Raw genomic sequence first — 16,085 nt, forward strand, 5'->3', positions numbered from 1 at the left:
AGCATCCAGAACGCATGAATTCTGCATCCTTTCTGCATTCAAAATTATTCCAAAAGAGTTTTGGCTGCGTTTTGAAATGCACATGCAGTGACAAAATGCTGCAGAATATTTGTAACTGCAGAACGCAACGTACGCACATAGCCTTAGAAGGGGCAGAGCTGCAAGACGAGATAAAGTTACTAGTATGAGTTGTTTCAGCTGTGTAACCAATTTAGTGATCCACAGAGGTCTGAGGTTGGACTACTATGGGTAGACATTGGTAACCTCTCCTGAGCATTAGCAAGTAATGTTAAACTCCTGAAGAACTGTTTTACAGCAGTGGACATAATAAGTTATTAATGATAAAAACGATTTAGAATTGTCATTTCATGATAGTGATTTTGAGTATCTCTTTTTTTCTGCAGTTCTTATGATTGCCTGCGTGATGATCCTTTTGCACATGATTGGCCTTCACTTCCTCAGCTGCCTGGGATTCATTATTCTATGAATGAGCAATGCCGTTTTGACTTTGGCATTGGGTACATGATGTGTACAGCTGTAAGTACTTCTGAAATTAGCATTTTTTAAGTATTTTAATCGTGCGAGAATTAAATAAAAAGATAATAAATACTATATATAGTATATATATATATATATATATATATATATATATATATATATATATGTGAGCAAGGATGGTTGACCTTAGGGAGATCAACATCCACCACTGCGGAGACACCATCACGTGTTTCTCAACGCAGTGATTCTAGAGCAATGCCCCCTGGGAAATATTCAAAGCAAGAAGGCCTGCGGAGACACCATCACTTTTCTGTTTCTCAACGCTGGCAGGAAACTAGCCAGGTCTTTCACCGGGAAGGAACAACCACGGGAAGGGCAGTCTCCAGTCAAGGAGACCACCTATGCCAAACATCCTACTCCACACTGATGAGGGGCAAATACCCCGAAACGGCTGTCTGTGGATGCCAGCGTTGAGAAACACGTGATGGTGTCTCCGCAGGCCTTCTTGCTTTGAATATTTCCCAGGGGGCATTGCTCTAGAATCACTGCGTTGAGAAACACGTGATGGTGTCTCCGCAGTGGTGGATGTTGATCTCCCTAAGGTCAACCATCCTTGCTCACATAGTCTTTTACTAGGCAATGTCCCACTAGCCAGATTCCTACTCCACACTGATGAGGGGCAAATACCCCGAAACGGCTGTCTGTGGATGGATACCATGTTTGGCATAGGTGGTCTCCTTGACTGGAGACTGCCCTTCCCGTGGTTGTTCCTTCCCGGTGAAAGACCTGGCTAGTTTCCTGCCAGCGTTGAGAAACACGTGATGGTGTCTCCGCAGGCCTTCTTGCTTTGAATATTTCCCAGGGGGCATTGCTCTAGAATCACTGCGTTGAGAAACACGTGATGGTGTCTCCGCAGTGGTGGATGTTGATCTCCCTAAGGTCAACCATCCTTGCTCACATAGTCTTTTACTAGGCAATGTCCCACTAGCCAGATTCCTACTCCACACTGATGAGGGGCAAATACCCCGAAACGGCTGTCTGTGGATGGATACCATGTTTGGCATAGGTGGTCTCCTTGACTGGAGACTGCCCTTCCCGTGGTTGTTCCTTCCCGGTGAAAGACCTGGCTAGTTTCCTGCCAGCGTTGAGAAACACGTGATGGTGTCTCCGCAGGCCTTCTTGCTTTGTATATATATATATATATATATATATATATATACAGTGCAGACCAAAAGTTTGGACACGCCTCATTCAAAGAGTTTTCTTTATTTTCGTGACTCTGAAAATTGTAGATTCACATTTTAGGCATCAAAACTATGAATTAACACATGTGGAATCAAATACTTAACAAAAAGTGTGAAACAACTGATAATATATCTTATATTCTAGGTTCTTCAAACTAACCACCTTTTGCTCTGATTACTGCTTTGCACACTCTTGACATTCTCTTGATGAGCTTCAAGAGGTAGTCACCGGAAATGGTCTTCCAACAGTATTGAAGTAGTTCCCAGAGATGCTTAGCACTTGTTGGCCCTTTTGCCTTCACTCTGCGGTCCAACTCACCCCAAACCATCTCGATTAGGTTAAGGTCTGGTGACTGTGGAGGCCAGGTCATCTGGCGTAGCTCCCAATCATTCTCCTTCTTTGTCAAATAGCCCTTACTCAGCCTGGAGGTGTGTTTGGGGTAATTATCCTGTTGAAAAATAAATGATGGTCCAACTAAACGCAAACCGGATGGAATAGAATGCCGCTGCAAGATGCTGTGGTAGCCATGCTGGTTCAGTATGCCTTCAATTTTGAATAAATCTCCAACAATGTCACACCTCCTCCTCCATGCTTCACGGCGGGAACCAGGCATGTAGAGTCCATCCGTTCACCTTTTCTGTGTCGCACAAAGACACGGTGGTTGGATCCAAAGATCTCAAATTTGGACTCATCAGACCAAAGCACAGATTTCCACTGGTCTAATGTCTATTCCCTGTGTTCTTTAGCCCAAACAAGTCTCTTCTGCTTGTTGCCTGTCTTTAACAGTGGTTTCCTAGCAGCTATTTTACCATGAAGGCCTGCTGCACAAAGTCTCCTCTTAACAGTTGTTCTAGAGATGTGTCTAGAGCTCTGTGTGGCATTGACCTGGTCTCTAATCTGAGCTGCTGTTAATCTACGATTTCTGAGGCTGGTGACTCGGATAAATGTATCCTCCGCAGCAGAGGTGGCTCTTGATCTTCCTTTCCTGGGGAGGTTCTCATGCGAGCCAGTTTCTTTGTAGCGTTTGATGGTTTTTGCCACTGCACTTGGGGACACTTTCAAAGTTTTCCCAATTTTTCAGACTGACTGACCTTCATTTCTTAAAGTAATGATGGCCACTCGCTTTTCTTTACTTAAAATTTGTATTATGGCAAGAAAAAAGCAGCTAACAGTCTATTCAGTAGGACTATCAGCTGTGTATCCACCAGACTTCTGCACAACACAACTGATGGTCCCAACCCCATTTATAAGGCAAGAAATCCCACTTATTAAACCTGACAGGGCACATCTGTGAAGTGAAAACCATTTCCGGTGACTACCTCTTGAAGCTCATCAAGAGAATGCCAAGAGTGCAAAGCAGTAATCAAAGCAAAAGGTGGCTACTTTGAAGAATCTAGAATATAAGACATATTTTCAGTTGTTTCGCAATTTTTTGTTAAGTATTTCATTCCACATGTGTTAATTCATAGTTTGGATGCCTTCAATATGAATCTACAATTTTCAGAGTCATGAAAATAAAGAAAACTCTTTGAATGAGATGGTGTGTCCAAACTTTTGGTCTGTACTGTATACTCACACACACACACACACACACAAACACACACACACATATATATATATATATATATATATATATATATATATATATATATAAATAACACTGAGTGTATGTGTGTATGTATGTATGTGTGTGCACGTCCGCTAAAGGAATCCTTACCGTCGCATTTACATTCATGAAATTTTGCACAGACACTCCATGTGACTCAGGGAACGTCATAGACTATGTTTTGACGGGAAACTTTAACCCCGCGTTTTACTCTCACGTATTACTCTCCAACAAACCTGCCTCCCTTAAGGTCAATGGAGCTACAAGCTATAAGTTATTAATAGCAGCTGTGAATTGTTGCTATAGGAACGAAAGACATTTATTTTATAACAAGCTTATGTGTGTGGTAATAAAATGTCGGTAGAGAAACAGAGAGAGACAGACAGACATAGGCGCAGACAGAGTAAGAGGCAAACAGGGAAAGAGACAGAGACAGACAGGAAAAGAGACTGAGAGAGACAGACAGTCAAAGAGACAGAGGCAGACAGGGAGATTGACAGATAGAGAGAGACAGAAAGAGACAGACAGACATAGACACAGAGAGAGTAAGAGGCAGACAGGGAAAGAGACAGACAGAAAGAGAGAAACAGTCAAAGAAACAGAGGCAGACAGACACAGACAGACAGGGAAAAAGACAGAGAAAGAGACAGACAGAGAGACAGACACTCAAAGAGACAGAGGCAGACAGAAACAGACAGAAAGGGAAAGAGACAGAGAGAGAGATACAGTCAAAGAGACAGAGGCAGACAGACAGGGATACAGATACAGGGAAAGAGACAGAGACAGGGAAAGAGACAGAGACAGGGAAAGAGACAGACAGGGAAAGAGACAGAGACAGGGAAAGAGACAGACAGGGAAAGAGACAAAAATAGAGAAAGAGGCAGATACAAGGAAAAAGACAGGGAAAGAGACAGAGACAGACGGGGAAAGAGACAGACAGGGAAAGGACAGACAGACGGGGAAAGAGACAGATGGGGAAGGAGACAGACCTGGAACCAGACAGACTGGGAAAGAGACAGACTGGGAAAGAGACTGACAGACAGACACAGAGGTAGAGCGAGACAAACATACAGAGAGACAGACACAGAGATAGAGACAGAGATAGAGAGAGACAGTCAGAGACTGATACAGAGATAGACGACAGAGAGATAGACACAGACAGACAGATGTAGATAGAGACAAAGACACACATGGATAGAGACAGACACACAAACAGACAGAGACAGAGAGAAGACAGACATGGAAAGAAACAGAAAGAGACAAACACGGAAAGAGAGACAAAGAGACAGACACACAGAGACAGACCCACAGAGACAGACAGACACACACACACACAGACAGAGACAGACAGAGATAGACACAGACAGAGACTGGGAGAGAGAAAAAGAGACAGTTACTATCACGGGTACTACAGCTAGTATATACAGTATATATATATATATATATATATATATATATAAACAACCTTGACCTTGTGAGTGGATCCAGCAAAATGAGAAGATTCCAGGTGGCAGTAAAAAATGATTACAACTTTATTGAGCAATTAAAATTCCAGAGCCCGTGACAGGTTGAATGCAGGAACCATGCGATAAAGGACCAATACAGTGGGAATAATTTTTACTGCCACCTGGAATCTTCTCATTTTGCTTGATCCTCTTACAAGGTTGTTACTATTACTTGGACGTTTCCCCAGTCCGGACCCGTGCAAAGGCCCCATCACACAAAACGAGATCGCTAACGAGATCGTTGCTGCGTCACAGTTTCTGTGATGCAGTAACAATCTTGCCAGCGATCTCGTTATGTGTGACACCTACCATCAATCAGGCCTGTGCTGTGAGATCGCTAGTCATTGCCGAAGGGTCCAGACGATTTTCTTCAAAGGTGATGTCCTGCTGGGCAGGACACATTGCTGTGTTTGACACCTAACAATGACCTCCTGTATAGGTCGCTCATCGTTATACAGGTCGCTCATCGTTACTGCATCGCTGGTAAGGTCTGACTGTGTGACATCTCACCAGTGACCTCCCAGCGATCCTTATAAGGTCCCATCGTTTTCGGGATCGCTGGTAAGTCATTAAATGTGACGGGGGCTTAACTAAAGAAGACCAGGTATTATTAAGGCATGAGCTCGGACTGGTTAGCTGGTCTATTACTATTTGTTGTATGTATATATATATATATATATATATATATATATATATATACAGTATATATATAAATAAATATATATACACACTCCATATTTTTCCCTGTGCAAGAACATTACATGGGTCCCTTGCAGTCCAGTAGGTAATCAGAATGCACACTTCTACCTGCTTTGATGTAAAAGGGCCCCCTTACTTCTTGGGCCCTTGTGATACTGCACAGGTTGCACCATTGCTATGTCAATCTCTGCTTACTGGACCATAAGATGCACCTAGGATTTAGAGGAGCAAAATAGGAAAAAAATATGAAGCAATAAATGTGGTCATGATGCACTGTTAAGGGGGGATCTGTTGCTGTCACTATTATGGGAGTAATGTCCCTCAATTCTATATGAATTTCCCCCATCCTGGGCTCCATCCAGGTAAATACTGTATGTCCTACATCCTGGTGCAAATGTCCCCCATCCTGGTATATATGATCCTTATCTTGGTGCATATATTCCCCATATCATGAGCCCATCCTGGTGTATATGTCCCTCATCCCTAGTGCGATAACCACTGGGAGCTTGGCTTACATGACAGCTGAATCCCTGCGGTCACAGCCAAGTATGGTTCCTATGCCATCCCTGGCTGTTTAACCCCCTAAATGCTGCAATTGATATCAATCACAACATTTAGGGGGCTGGGAGAGCGAGTGTGCCCCCTCTCCAGTCCAGTCGATGCCTCCACGACATCATCGCAAGGGCCCGATTGTTTATTTAGTGACCTTCAGGTCACCCAGCTATGTAAAGCCTCTGAGATCACACAAGGAGCATGATCTCAGAGGCTTTTGTCAATGCAGCACTTTCAGATATAAATCCTGGTGCACTGCAATACAATATATCAGCGATCACAACAATAAAAGGTAATGTCACATATAGGGTCTAAGAAAAAAGTAAACTAAATAAAATGTAAAAAAAAAAAAAATTAAAAATCAGAAAATAAAGAAAAATGAAAAAAAAATATATATATATTTGGTTTTGTCACATCCATAACAACCCAATCTATAAAACTGTCACACTAGTTAATCCCTTCAGTGAATGGCGTAAAAAAGTAAATAAAAAAGGTATTCAAACTATGTCTTTTCATAATACAGATGACAAAAAAAGTGAAATAAAATGCCATAAAGGGAACATGTAAATAAAAGTCGTATAGCTGAAACGTCATTATGTCCCACAAAAAAAAAGCCGCCATACAGCGCTGTCAGTGAAAAAATAAAAAAGCTAAAGCTCAATGTATTGAATACATCAATGCAAGAACTAATTTTTCCTATAAAATCGTTTTTATGGTATAAAAGCGGCAAAACAGTAAAAAACAACATAAATGTGGTATCGATATATTCGCACTGACCTGAAGAATAAATCTGTATTATCACTTTTACTACACAGTGAATGGCATGACAATAATAATAATAATAATAATAATAATAAAATAAAACACTTCCTGAATTGCTGTTCTTTCTTTATTCTGCCTCACAAAAAGCAGAATAGAATGGGAACAATAATTAATATGTGGTCCAAAATAGTACCAATAAACACGCTAACTCATTCCGCAAAAGACAAGCCCTTACATGACTCTGATGGCAGAAAAATAAAAAACTATAGACTTCATAATACAGTGATGCAAATAACCTTTATATTGTAAAAAAGCGTTTTTAGTGTGGTAGTAGCCAAACTTAAAAAAAAACTTATATAAATCTGGTATTACTGTAATCGTACTGATCTGAGGAATAACACTGCCTTATCAATTATACCGCAAGGTAAACAGCGTAAAAGTAGTAATAAAACCAATTCTTCAACTGCTGTTGATTTGTTCATTCTGCCTCCCAAAGATCACAGTACGGTGTTGTTTACATTTATCCTGCGCTCTACGCTAAGCGAATGCACTGGAGATTACGAGGAAATCTCTGAAAACGTAATTCAGACAAAATTCCCAATGGAAAATTGACTGTAGTGAGGCAGACCTAGTCACCTTGAACTCTCGTCCGGCCCGTGGTGTGACAGTGTCCATCTTTTAAATGTTTTTTTAGGAGTGCTCAAAAGCGCAGTCAGCAACAGTTTTGTGCAAAAGACGGATACTGCTGAACAGAACAGAAGCCAAACAGAATCTGGAGCAACTCTGCAGCCTCATTATAGTGAATGGATCCATTGGGGGTTTCACCTGACTCACCTACTTTGGAAATGTAGATGGAAACCCTGATGTAAGTGCTCAGCATAGAGCACAGGATAAATTAAACAGATCCAAATTGTTATGCACCTCAAATTCCCAATAATAGCATTCAACTCAATCCACAAAAATACGAGTACCCACTCAGGTCCATCATCTGTTAACAGAAATGTAGGTGGCTTCCAAGCTACTAATAGCACAAAGGCTCTGGACAAGAGTTATGGCTCCCCCAAAAAGAAATCTAGCAAAATCTATACTCCCAAATTCAAATGCCCCCCTCCATTCTGAGCCCCACAATGTGCTTAAACCACAGTTAGCAACCACATGTTTGGCAATGTTATACTGAGGAAGCCTGATTAACTTACAGAGTATGTGTCTCCAGTAGCACAAGCTGTGACTACAATGTACTGGACATGACAAGAGCTTATTTTCAATGTTTAATTCTGCAATATACACTGCTTTTTACTCCACAGGTGTTTTCCAGAGGCTAAATTGTTACTACACCTGTAGATGAATTCCCAAAGGGGTATACTTTCCAAAATGTGGTCATTTGAGGAGGTTTCTGATTTTCTAGCACTTAAGGGCTCTGCAAATGCAATCTGCAAACTATGCTAGGAAAATCTGTGCTGCAAAAATCAAATGGTGCTATTTTCCTCCCGAGGCCTACCGTGTGGCCAAACAGTACTGTACAGTCACATGTGGAGTATTGCCACATTCAGGAGAAATTGTGTAACACATTATGGGGCCTTTTTTACTTACTCCTCTTATGAAAATTGGAAATCTGGGGCTAAAACAACATTTTAGTGGTAAAAATGTAATTTTTTCTTCACCGCCCAATAGTATAAAATATTACATAACACACCGGTAGTGTCAATATGCTCACTACATCCCTAGATCAGTTCATTGAGGGGTGCAGTTTGTAAAATGGGGTCTCTTGTGGGAAATTTCTGATGGTCTGGCACTTCAGGGCTCTGCCAATGGGAAATGGCACCCCCAAACCAATAAACAAAATCTGAAATTTTGCTCTTTCCCTTCTTTACTTTGTACTGAGCCTCAAAAGTAGTTTTCAACCACATATGAAGTATTGGCGAACTGAGGAGAAATTGCTCAACAAATTGTACTGCCTATTCACTCCTGTTACCCTTGTGAAAATGAAACATTTTTAGTTAAAGCATCACTTTTGTGGTAAAAATGTATTTATTAATTTTGACGGCTCAACGATATAGATTTCTGTGAAACACCTGTGGGAGTAAGATGCTCACCACACATCAAGAAAAATTCCTAGTTTCCAAAATCTGGTCACTTGTTGGGTTCTACTGTTTAGGCACATCAAAGGCTCTCCAAACACGACTAACAATACCAGACAATTTTGCATTCAAAAAGTTAAAATGGAGCTCCTTTGCTTTTGAGCCCTGCTGTGTGCCCAAACAGTACTTTTCCATCACATAGGGGGTATCAGTGCACTCAAAAGAAATAGCACACCAAACTGTGTGGTGCATTTTCTCCTGTTACTCTTGTGAAAATGAAAGATATGGGGCCAAAACAACATTTTTCTGGTAAAATTGTATTTTTTCACTTTCACGGTTCCATTTTTTAAAATTTTGTAAAGCACCTGGATGTTCAAGGTGCTCACCACACATCTAGATAAATTCTTGAGCGGTCTAGCATCCAAACTGAGGTCACTAGTGGGGGTTTACACTTTTTAGGCACATCAGTGGCTCTCCAAGTGTGACATTCTGTCAGCTAACAATTCCAGGCAATTTTGCATTAAAAATAGCACGGCGTAGCTGCGTTAGAAGTGGAGCATCCACAGTAGCATGTGACCTGCCGTGGACTGTGACGTACGGTGGCATCATGAGTTCATCTCTGGTCAGTCCCAGTGGCTCCCACGCTACTTTTTATAAGAACCACCACTGACACTGACCTGCAGTGAACTCATGACATCACCACACGTCAATGCCCACGGTGCGTCATATGCTACTGTTTGAGCAACATGCTGTGACCTGTGTGACCTCATGAGGTCATTGCAGTTCACTGCTGTGGTTCTCGGACAGCACAGTGTAAAGCTGCAGTGGTTGCTGCTCCAGCCAATGAGGAATATTCTGCTCTTCATAGGCTGGAACAGTAAGGCTACGGTTGTCGTGGGACCTCCTCACTGCATTACGGCAGACCGAAATTAGGGTTTTGAAGGGTAATAAATTGGTGATTGGGGGTTTCTCTTGTTTTTTTCTTTAATATTTCTCTATTTTTATGTCTTTCAACTTCATTTTGGAGGAACGACGTGGGACCTCCTTGTGGATTACGATGGACCTGAAAGGATTTTTTTTTCTAATAAATTGGTGAATGAGGGCTGGTGTCTGGAGGTTTTATTATACAAAAAAGTGTGCTGTATTTTTTTCCATTTAAAAATACTGGATTAGTAATGGTGGTGTCTGTTAGATGCCCATCCATTACCAATACCAGAGTTTGATGCCAGCTGGCAACTCACAGCTGGCATCGACCTTTTATATTACTCCTTTTGGCACCACAGCAGAACAAGAAGATGAACCAAGGCAATTCACCAGGATTGGCGCATCTAATGGATGCGCCACTTCTGGGATGGATGCAGCCTACTGTTCTTAAGCTGTGGCTGGCCCAATAATCATGGACCTCCCCAGTCTGAGAATACCAGAACCCAGCTGTCAGCTTCACCTTGACTGGTGATCTAATTTGGGGGGACCTACTTTTATTATTATTTACTTAATTTTAAATAAATAATTTAAAACAACAGCGTGGGGAGACCTCTGTTTTGGATTACCAGCCAGGGTAAAGTTGTGGGCTACAGACTGCAGCTATCTGCTTTACCTTAGCTGGCTAACAAAAATAAGGGGAACCCCATGTCATTTATTTATTTATTTTAAATTATTGAATTTGGGGCTAAAAACAAGGCTAAATACTCTTTAGTACCACATTAAAGGAACCAAAGGGCGCAAGCTTACAATATGCAGGGAGGCGGGGCATTATATATGTGTTGCACATCTATTCATCTATCTATCCTTTCATCTATCTATATCTAGATTTTGACACTATGTAAAACTCCATGTTGAAAATGCATGTCACACGGATGTCTCACATAGGTCACACAGACATCACACATCACACGGATGACACGGCCATCACACAGATGAGACACGGATATCACACGGAGACTAGACGGAGGCGACGGGGAAAACACATTTAAAAAGCACTTGCATGACATACGGAATGACACTTGCATGTCACTCTCATCTCACTTCAAGACAATTCAGAAGCAAAAATGGAGCCAGATTTCACACACAGATGGGAGTGAACCCTAACCCATGTTCTCTCAGGCTAGATAATAATGACAGGAGTAATGAAAAATGTCAACCTTAACCTAAGCCCTAGATTATGGTTGCAGTTGTAATCCAGGCTGAGATGAGGTTTGTTAAACTGCAGTGAGAGGATGACATTCTATATGGACAAGAGGAAATATGATATGTGATCCTTTTCCTGTCTTTTTGTAAGACTTTGGTTTTGTGTGCATTACACCAGTGGAGTAAAGGGGGCTTTACACGCAACGACATATCTAACGATATGTTGTCAGGGTCACGGAATTCGTGACGCATATCTGGCATCGTTAGCGATGTCGTTGCGTGTAACAGCTCTGAGTGAGTGTTAACGATCACAAATACTCCCCTCATCGTTGATCGTTGACACGTCGTTCATTTTCAAAATCTCGTTGGTCGTTGTGGACGTATGTTGTTCGTCGTTCCTGAGGCAGCACACATCGCTACGTGTGAAACCCCGGGAACGACGAACAACAGCTTACCTGCGTCCTCCAGCAATGAGGTGGGCATGTCGATAATGCGGCTGCTCTCCGCCCCTACGCTTCTATTGGACGCCTGCCGTGTGACGTCGCTGTGACGCCGCACAAACCGCCCCCTTAGAAAAGAGGCGGTTCGTGGGCCACAGCGACGTCGCTGGGAAGGTAAGTCCATGTGACGGGGCCTAGCGATATTGTTCGCCACGGGCAGTGATTTGCCCGTGATGCACAAACGACGGGGCGGGTGCTTTCACGAGCGACATCGCTAGCAATGTCACTGCGTGTAAAGCAGCCTTAAGAATAAAAGTTAATAAAAAAATTGTATAATTCACTTTTTCCCCCTTTAACTCTGTTATCAATATTATTATTTAAGAAAAAAATACAGTACATGTATTTGGCACAGCTACATCTCTTATAAACTAGGCTACAAAATCTACCGTACTTTGAAAATTATCTTACTTGATGAACATTCAAAAATGTTACCAACTAAATTTACAGTTCATCCCGCAACAAATGAAGCCATCACACCTTAATTCCTGAAAGAAATAAAAAAAAAGTTATGGATATTAGAATAAAAATAACAAATTTTTTTTTTTTTTAATTGGGACTTTATTATCAAAAAGTGAGAAAATAGAAATAAACTATAAATATTTGGTACCTTAGTGTACACAAGGACCCAAACCATGAAATAAGCATCATAAAAAAAATGCCAGAATTGCTGTTTTATGATAGTTTTGTTTAAAAAAATAAATAAAATTTGAGCAAAAGTCTTAAGAATCCCATAATGACACCAATTAAAACCAGAATCCGTCAAGCAAAATGCTCTAGCACTTCATCGACAAAGGCTTTTACAGTCGGGTGACACATAAAATTAATAATCTTTTTATATATATAAATAAATTATACATACCGTAATTGGAAACACTGTGTCTTTAATACCCCAAACTATAAAATGAGCATGCTATTTATTCTGCCCAGTGAATACCATAGAAAAACACATAAAAAAGACACTTGTGTTTATATGCCACCATGTCTAACAAAAGATGGGAAAACAGCAATTAAAAAGTGATACACACCCCAAAATGCTACCTTAAAAAAAATAAGTTCCCATGCAGCTGCAGAAATGTAAAAAAGTATGTCTACCAGAATATGTAACACATTACATATATATATATATATACATATATATATATATATATATATATATATATTTACATATATATATATATATATATATTTACATATATATATATATATATATATATATATATATATATATTATATACAGTATATACAGCATATAAATATATACACTACAGTTCAAAAGTTTGGAGTGACAGAACATTTTGACTTTTCCATGAAAAATCATACTTTTATTTATCAAATGAGTTGCATAATGAATAGAAAATATAGTCCAGACATTGGCTAGGTTAGAAATAATGATTTTTACTTGAAATAATAATTTTCTCCTTCAAACTTTGCTTTCGTCACAGAATGCTCCTTTACAGTAATTCCAGCTTTGCAGACCTTTGGCATTCTAGCTGTTAATTTGCTGCGGTAATCTGGAGATATTTCACCCCATGCTTCCAGAAGCCTCTCCCACAAGTTGGATTGGCTTGATGTGCACTTTTTGCATACCATACGGTCAAGCTGCTCCCACAACAGCTCAATAGGGTTCAGATCTGGTGACTGTTACGCCTGCCTGGATCCACAGACTCAGACGGGCTGTAATGGACAGGCTAGAGGGAAGCCACTCGTCAAGCAGGACCCCCAGAACCCTAAAACCCTTTAACCCATATACAGGGATTTGGAATTACACAGGGCCCTGGAGATCACTACCTGTGGAAGCCAGGGCTGTATTTTGCCTTCGTGCTGCCCTAGGCACTTTAAGTGGTCGCGCCCCTTATTGACAACGTAAAACTGAGTTTTCGCACACGACATCTGTTTAAGGCAGATCTACTCTGTAAAACACTTTAAAAAGTATCAATGAGAAACGAAGGGCACTAACCCCCCCCCCCAATGGGGATCACCACAGGCACATCAAAACATAGCATGGGTATAAAATATTTCCACCACACCGTCCCCACTTATATACTGTGACTGTGACACTGCCCCTAATAAACTACACACTGCCCTCCCTTATAAATTATACCCACCACACCTTCCTCAATTATGAAATATGATCTGCACATTGTCCTCACATCATGCTGCCCCCTCCTCACAGTGTCCCATGCATGCTTCCCCCTCCTCACAATGTCTTATGCATGCTGCCCCCTCCTCACAATGTCCCATGCATGCTGCCCCCTCCTCACAGTGTCCCATGCATGCTGGTCCCTCCTCACAGTGTCCCATGCATGCTTCCCCCTCCTCACAGTGTCCCATGCATGCTTCCCCCTCCTCACAATGTCTTATGCATGCTGCCCCCTCCTCACAATGTCCCATGCATGCTGGCCCCTCCTCACAGTGTCCCATGCATGCTTCCCCCTCCTCACAATGTCTTATGCATGCTGCCCCCTCCTCACAATGTCCCATGCATGCTGCCCCCGCCTCACGGTGTCCCATGCATGCTGGCCCCTCCTCACAGTGTCCCATGCATGCTGCCCCCTCCTCACAATGTCCCATGCATGCTGCCCACTCCTCACAATGTCCCATGCATGCTTCCCCCTCCTCACAATGTCGCATGCATGCTGCCCCCTCCTCACAGTGTCCCATGCATGCTTCTCCCTCCTCACAATGTCTTATGCATGCTGCCCCCTCCTCACAATGTCCCATGCATGCTGCCCACTCCTCACAATGTCCCATGCATGCTGCCCCCTCCTCACAGTGTCCCATGCATGCTGCCCCCTCCTCACAGTGTCCCATGCATGCTGCCCCCGCCTCACAGTGTCCCATGCATGCTGGCCCCTCCTCACAGTGTCCCATGCATGCTGCCCCCTCCTCACAATGTCCCATGAATGCTGCCCACTCCTCACAATGTCCCATGCATGCTTCCCCCTCCTCACAATGTCGCATGCATGCTGCCCCCTCCTCACAGTGTCCCATGCATGCTTCTCCCTCCTCACAATGTCTTATGCATGCTGCCCCCTCCTCACAATGTCCCATGCATGCTGCCCACTCCTCACAATGTCCCATGCATGCTGCCCACTCCTCACAATGTCCCATGCATGCTGCCCCCTCCTCACAGTGTCCCATGCATGCTTCCCCCTCCTCACAGTGTCCCATGCATGCTTCCCCCTCCTCACAATGTCCCATGCATGCTGCCCCCTCCTCACAGTGTCCCATGCATGCTGCCCCCTCCTCACAGTGTCCCATGCATGCTGCCCCCTCCTCACAATGTCCCATGCATGCTTCCCCCTCCTCACAATGTCCCATGCATGTTTCCCCCTCCTCACAGTGTCCCATGCATGCTTCCCCCTCCTCACAATGTCTTATGCATGCTGCCCCCTCCTCACAATGTCCCATGCATGCTGCCCACTCCTCACAATGTCCCATGCATGCTTCCCCCTCTTCACAGTGTCCCATGCATGCTGCCCCCTCCTCACAGTGTCCCATGCATGCTGCCCCCTCCTCACAGTGTCCCATGCATGCTGCCCCCTCCTCACAGTGTCCCATGCATGCTGCCCCCTCCTCACAGTGTCCCATGCATGCTGCCCCCTCCTCACAGTGTCCCATGCATGCTGCCCCCTCCTCACAGTGTCCCATGCATGCTGCCCCCTCCTCACAGTGTCCCATGCATGCTGCCCCCTCCTCACAGTGTCCTATGCATGCTGCCCCCTCCTCACAATGTCCCATGCATGCTTCCCCCTCCTCACAATGTCCCATGCATGCTGCCCCCTCCTCACAGTGTCCCATGCATGCTTCCCCCTCCTCACAGTGTCCCGTGCATGCTGCCCCCTCCTCACAGTGTCCCGTGCATGCTGCCCCTCTCCATGAGCTCCTAATGCTGCCTTCCTCTTTTCCATAATGACACCTCCATGCTGCCCCACTCATCATACTAAGACCACCACACTAGCGCTTATGCTGAGACCCACACACACACACTACCCCACTCTTGATATTGACTCCCCCTACATTGTTCCACTCCATACTGAGCCCACACATGCTGCCCCTTCTCCATAATGAGCTCCCAATGCTGCCCCCCTCTTATTCTGAGTCCTTACACTCCCCCCATCGATATTGTCATTGCTCTATCCCTCAACCCTTGTCCTCTGTCTCTAGCATTGGCCCCTCTCTCCCATTCCCCCAGCAGCAGTCTCTCTCCCCCCGCCTCCAGCAGCAGCCTCTCCCCCTGCATCACCCTCTCTCCCCCCAGCCTCCCCCAGCATCAGCCTCTCTCCCCCCAGCCTCCCTCAGCATCAGCCTCCCTGCTCCCAGCTTACCCCAGCATCAGCCTCTCTCCTCCCAGCCTCCCCCAGCATGAGCCTCCTCCAGCATCAGCCTCTCTCCTCCCAGCCTCCCCCAGCATGAGCCTCCTCCAGCATCAGCCTCTCTCCTCCCAGCCTCCCCCAGCATCAGCCTCCCTGCTCCCAGCTTCCCCCAGCATCAGCCTCCCTCCTCCCAGCCT

At 43.7% G+C, this 16,085-nt stretch overlaps 1 protein-coding gene across 1 annotated transcript in view; it reads left to right on the top strand.

Annotated features, from left to right (window-relative positions):
- Positions 1-16,085, top strand: part of LOC142303261 (A disintegrin and metalloproteinase with thrombospondin motifs 2-like) — a 646,340-nt gene that overhangs the window by 407,824 nt on the left and 222,431 nt on the right. The window contains exon 9 of the mRNA XM_075344495.1: positions 405-537. Within this exon, the coding sequence (XP_075200610.1) occupies positions 405-537 (133 nt within the window). The remainder of the gene's footprint in view (positions 1-404; positions 538-16,085) is intronic.

This window comes from Anomaloglossus baeobatrachus, chromosome 4 (assembly GCF_048569485.1).
Source record: "Anomaloglossus baeobatrachus isolate aAnoBae1 chromosome 4, aAnoBae1.hap1, whole genome shotgun sequence".
In the NCBI taxonomy this organism is placed as follows: Eukaryota; Metazoa; Chordata; class Amphibia; order Anura; family Aromobatidae; genus Anomaloglossus; species Anomaloglossus baeobatrachus.